Genomic DNA, 13301 nt, shown 5'->3' with positions numbered 1-13301 from the left:
TAAGGAAACAATTCCATTCACCATTGCAACAAAAAGAATAAAATACTTAGGAATATATCTACCTAAAGAAACTAAAGACCTATATAGAGAAAACTATAAAACACTGGTGAAAGAAATCAAAGAGGACACTAATAGATGGAGAAATATACCATGTCAGTGAAAATGAGTATACTACCCAAAGCAGTTTATAGATTCAATGCAATCCCTATCAAGCTACCAACAGTATTCTTCACAGAGCTACAACAAATAATTTCATAATTTGTATGGAAATACAAAAAACCTCGAATAGCCAAAGCTATCTTGAGAAAGAAGAATGGAACTGGAGGAATCAACCTGCCTGACTTCAGGCTCTACTACAAAGCCACAGTCATCAAGACAGTATAGTACTGGCACAAAGACAGAAATATAGATCAATGGAACAAAATAGAAAGCCCAGAGATAAATCCACACAGGTATGGACACCTTATCTTTGACAAAGGAGGCAAGAATATACAATGGATTAAAGACAATCTCTTTAACAAGTGGTGATGGGAAAACTGGTCAATCACTTGTAAAACAATGAAACTAGAGCACTTTCTAACACCATACACAAAAATAAACTCAAAATGGATTAAAGATCTAAACATAAGACCAGAAACTATAAAACTCCTAGAGAAAAACATAGGCAAAACACTCACCGACATACATCACAGTAGGATCCTCTATGACCCACCTCCCAGAATATTGGAAATAAAAGCAAAAATAAATAAATGAGACCTAATTAAACTTAAAAGCTTCTGCACAACAAAGGAAACTATTAGCAAGGTGAAAAGACAGCCTTCAGAATGGGAGAAAATAATAGCAAATGAAGCAACTGACAAACAACTAATCTCAAAAATATACAAGCAACTCCTACACCTCAATTCCAGAAAAATAAATGACCCAGTCAAAAAGTGGGCCAAAGAACTAAATAGACATTTCTCCAAAGAACACATACAGATGGCTAACAAACACATGAAAAGATGCTCAACATCACTCATTATCAGAGAAATGCAAATCAAAACCACTATGAGGTACCATTTCAGGCCAGTCAGAATGGCTGCGATCCAAAAGTCTACAAGCAATAAATGCTGGAGAGGGTGTGGATAAAAGGGAACCCTCTTACACTGTTGGTGGGAATGCGTACTAGTACAGTATGGAGAACAGTGTGGAGATTCCTTAAAAAACTGGAAATAGAACTGCCTTATGATCCAGCAATCCCACTGCTGGGCATACACACTGAGGAAACCAGAATTGAAAGAGACACGTGTACCCCAATGTTCATCGCAGCACTGTTTATAATAGCCAGGACATGGAAGCAACCTAGATGCCCATCAGCAGATGAATGGATAAGAAAGCAGTGGTACATATACACAATGGAGTATTACTCAGCCATTAAAAAGAATACATTTGAATCAGTTCTAATGAGATGGATGAAACTGGAACCTATTATACAGAGTGAAGTAAGCCAGAAAGAAAAACACCAATACAGTATACTAACGCATATATATGGAATTTAGAAAGATGGAAACAATAACCCTGTGTACCAGACAGCAAAAGAGACACCAATGTATAGATCAGTCTTACGGACTCTGTGGGAGAGGGAGAGGGTGGGGAGATTTGGGAAAATAGCATTGAAACATGTATAATATCATGTATGAAACGAGTCGCCAGTCCAGGTTCGATGCACGGTACTGGATGCTTGGGGCTGGTGCACAGGGACGACCCAGAGGGAGGGGAGGGGAGGGAGGAGGGTGGAGGGTTCAGGATGGGGAACGCGGGTATACCTGTGGTGGATTCATTTCGATATTTGGCAAAACTAATACAATATTGTAAAGTTTAAAAATAAAATTATAAAAAAAAAAAAGAAAGCAGTGGTACATATACACAATGGAGTATTACTCAGCCATTAAAAAGAATACATTTGAATCAGTTCTAATGAGGTGGATGAAACTGGAGCCTATTATACAGAGTGAAGTAAGCCAGAAGGAAAAACACCAATACAGTATACTAACGCATATATATGGAATTTAGAAAGATGGTAACAATAACCCTGTATACGAGACAGCAAAAGAGACACTGATGTATAGAACAGTCTTTTGGACTCTGTGGGAGAGGGAGAGGGTGGGATGATTTGGGAGAATGGCATTGAAACATGTATAATATCATATATGAAACGAGTCGCCAGTCCAGGTTCGATGCACAATATTAGATGCTTGGGGCTGGTGCACTGGGAAGACCCAGAGGGATGGTATGGGGAGGGAGGAGGGAGGAGGGTTCAGGATGGGGAACACATGTATACCTGTGGCAGATTCATTTTGATATATGGCAAAACCAATACAATATTGTAAAGTTAAATAAAATTAAATTAAAAAAAAGTTCCAAACCCTTGGCCAAAACCACTAAGGCCTACCATGATCTATCCCCTCTCACCTTCTTCCTGAGGCTCAACTGTTTATGCTGGTGGCAACCCTGTACCCACACTGCAGACTCACAGATCTGTGCCTTTGCGAGTCACATCACCTGGGACGATGATGCTCTCCCCACCCTTGCCCACCTGGAAGAGTCCTGTTCACTTTTCAAATGCATACTAGGCAGCATTTCCTCCTCCTCTACTGTCCTCTTCCCACCTCCTTTCTCCTGCTCATTCGACAGTACTTCTTTTAACTACTCTCTTTCCACCCAAAGCCCTTTCTTTATCACTCCCTGATTTTTTTACTTTTCTCATTTTTAAGGTTTAATTATAGACAGTAAATTGCGCCCCTTCTAGTCTATAGTCTGTGAATTTTGACAAATTCTGTGTCTGTTTTTGTAACTATAACCAGTTCCTTAACCAAAGAAATCAAGCCCTCCACCCACTCCCAGCCCAGGCAGCCACAGATTTGTTTTCTGTTCTGTAATTATGCCTTTTCCCATGTAAATGGAATTATTCAGTATGTAGCCACTTAGCAGAATGCATTTTAGACATATTCAGATTGTTTCTTGTGTCAATATCAGATCCTTTAAAATTGCTGAATAGTATTCCTTTGTGTGAATGTACCACAGCCTGCTTATCCATTCCCAGTTGAAAGATATTCTGGTTGTTTCTTGTTTTGGATGATTATGAATAAAGCAACTACGTACCTTTTCATATTAAAAAAAAAAAAAAAAAAAGAACACTGGAGTGGGTTGCCATTTCCTTCTCCAATGCATGAAAGTGAAAAGTGAAAGTGAAGTCGCTCAGTCATGTCCGACTCTTAGCGACCCCATGGACTGCAGCCTACCAGGCTCCTCTGTCCATGAGATTTTCCAGGCAAGAGTACTGGAGTGGGGCGCCATTGCCTTCTCCAGTGAATAGACTAAGTTATGTCAAACATTTTCCAAAAAACAATTTCTACATGGGATACTTCCTTCACTGAGTTGTTGTTATTTAGTTGCTGAGTTGTGTCTGACTCTTCTGCAACCCCATGGACTGTAGCCCATCAGGCTCCTCTGTCTATGGATTTTCGCAGGCAAAAATACTGAAGCGGATTACCATTGCCATCTCCAGGGGATCTTGCAGACCCAGGGATCAAACCCGCATCTCCTGTGTTGGCAGACAGGTTCTTTACCACTAGTGCCACCCAGGAGGCCCTAGGGTTATTGTGAGAAACAAATAAATCAATAAATGTAAAGTTCTAAGGGGACTCTCCACATAAATCTGGTGTGAAGACAGGTTTGGAAATCATGTAATTATTCAATGAGGAAAGAGTTATCCAAAATAAATACAAAATTGGGCTCTCCCAAGGCAGTGTGTGTGTGTGTGTGTGTGTGCGTGTAATAGCTCCCAGGAGTTCTAACCAGGGCAGGAGAAAAAGATATAGTAGACAGAGAGAGAGAGACTGGTTGAGATTCTTGAGACACACTGTGTCTCATATGCCAAGCTATCATAAAAAGCAATGAGGGATAAACTATTCTGACACAAGAAGCTAATATATCCTCAAGAAAACCTCTGGATTTACTCCTACGCTGTAGAGGCTGCCAGGGATAACATGATGATAGCAGGCCAGCAGGGAGAGGACTATGAGCAATAGAATCTGATCAAATTTCAGAGTCACTCCAAGGTCAGAAACAAAAATAGTAATTTTTAGTGAATATGAAAGAGAGTCCACAAAATAAAAATTAAAAGACACAAGATTTCAAGGAAAAGAACTGTAACCTCTTTTTGCAAACAAACTAGCCAACAAAGATATCAAAATTATTAATAGCAGATATTTCTCTGGAGAGGAACAATAGAAGAAACTAGCTTTCCCATGAGAATAAAGAAAAAGCCAGTGTATGGAGGTCAAGTGCAGAGTTTTTGACCTTCAATGAATAATTTTATCTTTCTGGGAATGACAGTGACAGTAGGCTACTTTTAAAAAGAAATGATAAAGTTGCTTTTTAAATCTGTGTATATGAGACTTCCATTTCAGTCTTATATGAGAATTAGTAAACCTGTTTACTTGAACTATGAGGCAAGACTACTGGAGTGGATTGCCATTTCCTTCTCCAGGGAATCTTTCCGACCCAGGGATCGAACCTCTGTCTCCTGCATTGGCAGCTGGATTCTTTACCACTGAGCCACCTAGGAAGCCCATCCCTTCTCCAGGATCCCCCAGATTTCTACATGAATCAGCAACTGTCACAACAGGGTTTCCTGGACCTTGTTCCACTGCTGTGGCCTGTCTCAGTTCTGGCTGTTAAATATTTACACATCGCCCCTGTTCACTTGGGCATATTTAACAACAAAGCAAGAAAAGTCTGTTATTTGAAAGAAAGGAAATTGAGTGAAATGAGTCTGAGATTGAAGATGGTCATAGAACAGCCGTTCCTGTAGGTTTCCAGTGACCTTGAGATGAAATAACAAGAACATCAGATCAGAAGGCATCAGACAATGACATGTAATGTGTTCTGTGTAGCAAGTTTATTTGCCTGTTGCCTGATGGTTTAAATATACAGACAGTCACTATTTAATCTGTTTTTTTTTTTCCCTTTAATAGTAAAGCTCTTTCCTTCCTCATATCACCTTAATCATAAGTCCCTTACATCTTGGAGGAAGCATATTAATCCAAGTCTTCAATCTTCACTAATGCAGCTGTCTTCTCGCAAATCCAAGAAATTTCAGCACTGCAGCGGGATATATAAATATTCCCATTTTGAAAATAGGCACATCCCTTGGATTCATTGATCTGAGCATATTCATAAGCACTAAATCTGAAAAAGAATCAATTTTAAATTAATTACAAATACACCTTTGAATCGACCACAATTCATTGTTTTCAGCTTCCCTGACAATGAAACTCATGCGTGTGAATGTTGAAGGACTTCTGTGGCCAGCAACCATAAAAATCCCTAAAGCTTGCATATTTGAGTTTTTAAAAATTTCCAATTACTCATGATCTCAGATAGAATTATTTAAGAAGTAAGCTTAAATCAGGAGTTGAGAATTTCTATTTTCTCCATAACATGATAGAAACTACCCCATGCAGATTATACATTAAAAGAACTAGAATTCCTTTACTCTGGAACTTTCTGAAGAAAAACAGAAAAATACAATCACATTCTGTATAAAAATACGTTACATTTTACTATGTACAAATATCATTTTGTATATATTTATACATACGTGGGGAGTGAAAAGAGAATAAAACAGGGGTTAGAGGAAATGAATGACAATATAGATGTAGTTCTGATATTGGTTCCTAGTTCTTCTGCTAAAGAATTGATGATAACTCTTAAGTAATGACATCAGAAAATGATGATCATGTCTAAATCTTCCATGTGCCCTGGACTGCTTTTATTCAAATGATCTGTACTACACTATAATATTCTTTTCTCACTTCAAGGCTTAGCTCACTAAATCTTACTTGCGATGTGTACACTTTTGTTTACTCTATGATAATTTTTTAATCTATAAAATGGGAATATAACAGTGCTTTTATCATAGGGATAATAATAGTTTGAACATCATAAGTATTACTTGTGTTTGTTAAATAGAGAAATAAGCTTAAACTAATAGATGGAATTCAGTGTCCTGCCATGAATTTATCTCACACATGAAATGAAGTCCTCCTCATTTCCATCTCTATTAATGAAGCTCTCTTCTTGTTGGAGGTTGTACTTTTTTGTATCTAGATGTATAATTCTTATAATTCACATTTATTTTCTTTACATTCCATTTTTAATATCTTTTGCTTGTTTCTTTCCCCAATAATTAGAGACTTACAAGGATGGAGAGGGTCTAGAGCTATCCTCCCAAAGCCAACTTCTGCCAGATGGGTCCCAAGATAGTCCCAACCAGAAGAAAGGAAACTTGGGTAATGGTTGTGACCTCAGAAAATCCTGAAAGAGAAAACAGGAAAAAGTTCTGTGAGGGGCACATTCCTGTTTGCTGAAGTAAGAGAGATGGGACCATTCATCGAATTCATGTGAAAAGTGAAAGTGAAAGTTGCTCAGTCATGTCCCTCTTTGAGACCCTCAGTTGTGTCCGACTCTTTTGTGACCTGGAATTCTCCAGGCCAGATACTGGAGTGGGTTGCCATTCCATTCTCCAGGGAATCTTCCCAACCCAGGAATCAACTGGGGGTCTCCTGCATTGCAGGCATATTCCTTACCAGCTGAGCTACCAGGGAAGCCCAATTCTTACTCAAAATGCACTGAATTCCTACCATGTGATTCAGAAATTCTATTTACTTTCAAATACATGAATAATTTCTCTAACCAGGGAAGGAGATTCAACCTGACCTTTTCTTCTAGGCTGTCTATCTTCACCAGCGTGGAGTTCTTGTCCATGCAGTTTTTTCTACTGTTAGGCCAGGTTTTTTCCTCATTTACTGCAAAATAATAGCAGCTGGTTTGGTACCATTTCCAGGTCTTAGGACAAGGATTGCATTTGTGGTCTGAAAAAGAAATTACACCCAGTAGCATAAACTCAACAACTTTGGAGAGACCAGGACCTGGAAAATAAATCATTCAAATTGACAATAGGGCTTCAAAACCAGCAACCCTAAAAACAAACCGCTTTAGGAGCCCCTGGAAATAAAGTCATCCAATATTATGTGTTGGGACAATGGTAACTGAAATACTCTTTTCAGGGCTCAGTCTTCTGGCCCCAGAAATACCAGTTATATTTTTTAATTCCTTATAACAACAAGATCACCTAAAAATAGTTCATAAAATGAGGAGCTGAAATATCCAGATTAATATCATCCCAAGATGTTTCCCAAATTCACCTCCATGTTTAAAAAAAAAAAGAGAAAAACTTTTTATCTTCCCTGGTCTTCTGTAAATTTATGGCAGCATCATTAGAAGTCATTGGTAACACCCTCTCGTATTCTGATGTGCTGCACATCATCAATCTAAACCAGAGCAACAGATTTGATCTGACTGGTCAGCAAATCCTGATTACCTGAAGTATGAATGATTAGCTCTTGGCAGAGTTTGATGGCCATTTGTCCCTGCCTCTTCAATAGACTGGAGATTTGTGATTTGAGAAATTCCTCCTCCACAGGAAAGTTCCTGTACTTGCTCAGCTGCTGGGATAAGTTGTCCTGCTGTTGGTGGATGATTTTCTGGAGTTGAGTCAGTTTGTCTGAATCTGAGTTAATTTCGCTGGACATCTGCAAAACTCCAAGACAGAAGACAAACTCATATATATCCTTCCATTCTTTATGACAGCTGTAGATAATTCTCTTAACACAGAAACATTGCTTAGGTTTAATATTTATTAGTAGTCTCTAATCAGGTATCACGGAAAAAACACAACTGATGCCTTTTTATTTCAACTCTCTCCGACATACATCACAGCAGGATCCTCTATGACCCACCTCCCAGAATATTGGAAATAAAAGCAAAAATAAACAAATGGGACCTAATTAACCTTAAAAGCTTCTGCACATCAAAGGAAACTATTAGCAAGGTGAAAAGACAGCCTTCAGAATGGGAGAAAATAATAGCAAATGAAGCAACCGACAAACAACTAATCTCAGAAATATACAAGCAACTCCTACAGCTCAACTCCAGAAAAATAAACGACCCAATCAAAAAATGGGCCAAAGAACTAAATAGACATTTCTCCAAAGAAGACATACAGATGGCTAACAAACACATGAAAAGATGCTCAACATCACTCATTATCAGAGAAATGCAAATCAAAACCACTATGAGGTACCATTTCAGGCCAGTCAGAATGGCTGCGATCCAAAAGTCTACAAGCAATAAATGCTGGAGAGGGTGTGGAGTTTCCCACACTGTTGGTGGGAAACTAGTACAGCCACTATGGAGAACAGTGTGGAGATTTCTTAAAAAACTGGAAATAGAACTGCCTTATGATCCAGCAACCCCACTGTTGGGCATACACACTGAGGAAACCAGAAGGGAAAGAGACACATGTACCCCAATGTTCATCGCAGCACTGTTTATAATAGCCAGGACATGGAAGCAACCTAGATGTCCATCAGCAGATGAATGGATAAGAAAGCTGTGGTACGTATACACAATGGAGTATTACTCAGCCATTAAAAAGAATACATTTGAATCAGTTCTAATGAGGTGGATGAAACTGGAGCCTATTATACAGAGTGAAGTAAGCCAGAAGGAAAAACATAAATACAGTATACTAATGCATATATATGGAATTTAGAAAGATGGTAACAATAACCCGGTGTACGAGACAGCAAAAGAGACACTGGTGTATAGAACAGTCTTATGGACTCTGTGGGAGAGGGAGAGGGTGGGAAGATTTGGGAGAATGGCAATGAAACATGTAAAATATCATGTAGGAAACGAGTTGCCAGTCCAGGTTCGATGCACGATGCTGGATGCTTGGGGCTGGTGTACTGGGACGTCCCAGAGGGATGGTATGGGGAGGGAGGAGGGAGGAGGGTTCAGGATGGGGAACACATGTATACCTGTGGCGGATTCATTTTGATATTTGGCAAAACTAATACAATTATGTAAAGTTTAAAAATAAAATAAAATTAGAAAAAAAAAAAGAAAAAAGAATAGAAAAATAAAAATTGTCTTCATAGTCTAGTTTGTCAAGAGAAAACCATGTATTCAGGGCAAAATCCTCATAACAATGAAGTACATAATTTTCAGGTTTATCTTGGAGGCATAGAGAATGAGAGATAGCTGAGGTGGCAGAAAGTATTAAAGGGTTTATGATGCTAGCACCCATCATATTAATATAATCCAATCTAAATTTATATAGTTTACAGCTATATTTCCTAACCCCTTGCCCTGAGTTTGATGCAAGCACACTTACACATAATTCCTAAGGTCACCAGCCCAATCAGCAGCATCACACAAAGAGTTAGCAGACCCAGGGCAGCCTGACGCCATATAGAGGATGGAGCTGGATACCCTGAAAAAAGCCAACACAAAGATTAGCAAACAGAACTGCCTTGTGGTTGTTACACATTGAGTTGTTTACTTCTCCTACTTAACAACCATCCAGATATTAAAATTTCTCTCTTGCTTCTTCAAATCCTCTATCTCCAAAATATCTAAAATGATACAAAACAAGGGCCCTGCCACAGTTCTCCATTTTTTTTTTCTCCACCATCCTCCATTGCTTTAAGAGTCTCCTAATTTTCAGGCTTTTGTTTTACATCACCACACATATTTCTTCTTCAAGATGACTGAATTCATGAATGAGATATTGTGGAAAATCCTCTGATGATCTCGACAATGGAAGAAACCCTTAGAACTGCAAACCTCCACAAGGCAGGTGTTTTGTGAATTCTGCCTATATCTACTATGTGTACTATTTTTCACCTAGTAGATAATGAATTGATACTGAACGAGAGAATGAGTGAATATACAAGATAACCTACCAACAGCAGAACAGACCACAAAGCCAGAGGATAACTCTTCAAAATGTAATATCTTACCTATATATATGTATGTATACATATATGTATATGTATGTATATATATTATATATATATATAGTTTTTATACTTACCTCACCTTCCTATTCCTTAATTCTGGATCCAGGGGCATCTAGCTTAGTGTCTCAGATAGATGAAGGCAATCTCCAGGTGCCCTGACATATGCACCATATTCACCACTCCCTTTTTCTCAAGTATTAGATTTTTTTAACAACAAAACATAAATGCATAACCACTTTTATTAGACACATGAAAAATCTATCCTATCATCTTTTTGTATCTCATCCCCAAAACCGCACATACACATATATACACATACATGCTTAAAATGAAAACAAAGCTAAAAAGCAGGAGAATGTTGTAGATGACTCAGGACAACAAACTGTCCTAAACCATCAGCAGATTCCTGAATGTAAAGGATGTAGTCTGATTCATTAAATTGGATTCCTGATCACAGAAACAGCTATTTCTTTCCATTTGGTACGAGAGAATGAGCAGAGGATAAGAACTGAGTCTCAACTCTACCACGTAACAATTGCATGAATTTGGTTAAGTCATTTAATGTTTTTCAGCTCAGTTTTGTCACTAATACTTCAGAGAAAGTACTACTATTGTTCCATGTCTTTCATAATTTTAGTTTGATGAAAGCATGATATCGTGTATATAAAATACTATACACATATCAACATTGATTCAGCATGACTAATTATACTGGGAATTTCAACTTCCCTTTGAAAATTTGTAAGTACTTATAAGACAGAAGCAAGCTCTTGTCTATTTTTACCTCACTCATCCTCCAGTTTATCTTTTCAGATAAAGTTCAGATAACTCTACAAAAAAAAAAAAAAAATCCCTCTGACTTCTCTAGTTTAGAAGTTTCCAAACTGGATTGTAAAAGGATATTTCCCTTGGCATCTCTCACGAGGTATAAACATCAAGGACTACATTTATAAAAAGAAATCTCAGTCCCCAAACTCAATCTCTGGCATCTTCAGCTGAAATAATTCACTATAACACAGAGCTTGGTGACACACAGCAATATTTCCCAATTTTAAAAAGTCCTGGAAGCCACATATTTCCTCCTCAATGTAAAGCACACCACTCTACCAAAAATTTCTCCAACTTTGCCTCCATTTTGAAAATTCCAAAGCAGACTTCTCAAACAGCATCAATGTCAAAGCCAGCACCTCAGGGTATCTAACATGTGTCCATCCCCCAAGATCACATCTTGCCATCTCTGAACCCTTACCTCTTTTTCTTAGGTTGTTTCTATCCTGATTATTTCCTGCTGCAACAGAATCCTGAAACGTGAGTGTCGCATAGGTCACGTCTTCAGACATTGTAGAAGAAAGCTCTGCTCTTTGGGTAATTAATGTTTCAATATCATCAGACCCGGGAACACAATGTTCTTTGCAAGGCTGGGAGTTCTTATGTCCACACCCAACTGACACAAGACACATCCCACCATCCCCCCATCAGGACGGAATGAAGACCAGTTTTTCTGCAGAAAAAGTGAGACAAAGCAACTGTTGCCTTTAGCAATCAAAATACTATAGATCTCAACTCACTGCTCCTTCAGCATTGTTTCTTGCTGAAACAAAGAAGGGATACTTGGAAGTGGAGCAGGGATGATGGCTTTGTGGGGAAGTTCCCATGATTCTCAGCACAGAGCCTGGGGACTGAATGTTTCCATTTCAGGCTTCTCTGAGTGTCTTAATAATGACACAGGTTGTCCTCTTCACTTGTGTCTAAGGTCAGCTAATCCTGTGAATCTGATTTACTTGCTCTTTAAAAAAATATATTTTGGAAGTGCTTTGTGCATGTGAGATCTTAGTTCCCTGACCAGGAATTGAATCCATGTCCCCCTGCAGTAGAACTGCAGAGTCTTGACCACTAAACCATCAGTGAAGTCCTGGATCTTGGTTTACCCTCACTCATATGGGATATCAAGGAGACACACATAAGACAGCAAGAGCTCTGTAGTTACACATACCAAGACAGGAAGAGCTGTACAGTTGAAAACCACTCATATATGGCTGCTGATTAAAGAAAAAAAAATGTTGGTGAGAGACAGACCGACAGCTGGTGTTGGCAATAGGCTCAGAGGAAAAATGAACAGCTATTGAAATGGGACATTATATGGGAGTTTCCTTCCTACATGACTATGTTCTTAACAGAATAATGCTCCTTTATATAATAGCTAACACTTAGAACAAGATTTTTAAAATGATTGCTTGATGCTTAGGAGAGTGAAAAAAGCAGGCAGGTTAGGGACAGAATGAGGCTGGCCCATGGGAAAATGCTTTTGTTTCTGTTTTTAATGTGTTTGCTTGCTTGGATTTTAGCCCAACGGCAGCCCACAGTCATTGTTGAGGGACAGGTGAAATTCCTATAGAAAACGTGGTCTTCTAGGTACAAAAAATCAGAAGATAGAGTTTGGGGAAACCACAGGGATGGGTAGTGCTGGATATTCATAAGGAACACTGATAATGGGGAAATGGTCAGTGTGTTTTTATGCCTCTCGAGGGTTTCTCTTTCAGCTACAATTTACTTAACATTTCATTAAAAAAAATTGATGAAATAACCAACCTATATCTTTTCTTAGGCCTAAAAATGCTCTGAAAAAGTGTTTCCAATAAAACTGAAATAAACCAACTGCACAAAAACTGAAGTTAATCCACAGCTGGGACTATAGGTTTCAGCAATACCCCAATGAGCAATAAAGAGCTGACAATTTATATAGAAAGCATTCTGGCTGTTTTTTGGGGGTGAATATGAGAAAAAATAGCACACCACATGTGTGATTTGTCATTTAGTAGCAACAATCATCAGATTTAACAGTTCTTAGAGGACTGTGTATTTCCAATCCCATCAAACTTTTTAAAACATTCTCATTTATACAAGAAAGTAAATTGTTGTTAAGAACCTGTGGTAGGCAGAAGAAAAGCCCCCAAAAGATGTCTGCATTCTAGTCCTCAGAACCTTTAAATAGGGTAGTTTACATGGCAAAAGGGACATTTCAAATGTGATTAAGATAACGAATTTTTGAGAGAGGAAATTATCCTGTATTATCTGGGTGGTCCTAAATTTTAACTATTTATTTTGTATTGGGGAATAGCCAATTGGGCTTCCCTGGTGGCTCAGACAGTCTGCCTGCAATGCAAGAGACCCATGTTCAATTCCTGGGTTAGGAAGATGCCCTGGAGAAGGGAATGGCAACCCACTCCAGTCCAGCCTGCAGAATTCCGAACCCCCCACCCGCCCAGTGGCTCAGCAGTAAATAATCTGTCTGCAATGCAGGAGCCTCAGGAAACATGGGTTCAATCCATATATCTGTAAGATCCCTTGGAGGAGGGCATGGCAATCCACTCCAGTGTTCTTACCTGGAGA

General features: G+C 38.7%; 1 protein-coding gene across 2 annotated transcripts; it reads right to left on the bottom strand.

Moving 5' to 3' along the window:
• Positions 1–4923: 4923 nt before the first annotated feature.
• Positions 4924–11437, bottom strand: CLEC12B (C-type lectin domain family 12 member B). 2 transcript variants are annotated; one of them, XM_059886737.1, is made up of 6 exons: positions 11161–11437; positions 9284–9382; positions 7427–7645; positions 6763–6851; positions 6245–6360; positions 4924–5232 (listed from the first exon to the last, which is right to left on the bottom strand). In XM_059886737.1, the coding sequence occupies exons 1-6, from the start codon at positions 11369–11371 to the stop codon at positions 5082–5084; spliced, it is 885 nt and encodes a 294-aa protein (XP_059742720.1). In that variant the 5' UTR covers positions 11372–11437; the 3' UTR covers positions 4924–5081.
• Between the last annotated feature and the right edge of the window lie 1864 nt (positions 11438–13301).

Source organism: Bos taurus, chromosome 5 (genome assembly GCF_002263795.3).
Source record: "Bos taurus isolate L1 Dominette 01449 registration number 42190680 breed Hereford chromosome 5, ARS-UCD2.0, whole genome shotgun sequence".
In the NCBI taxonomy this organism is placed as follows: Eukaryota; Metazoa; Chordata; class Mammalia; order Artiodactyla; family Bovidae; genus Bos; species Bos taurus.
This window is presented reverse-complemented; position numbering and strand designations above follow the sequence as displayed.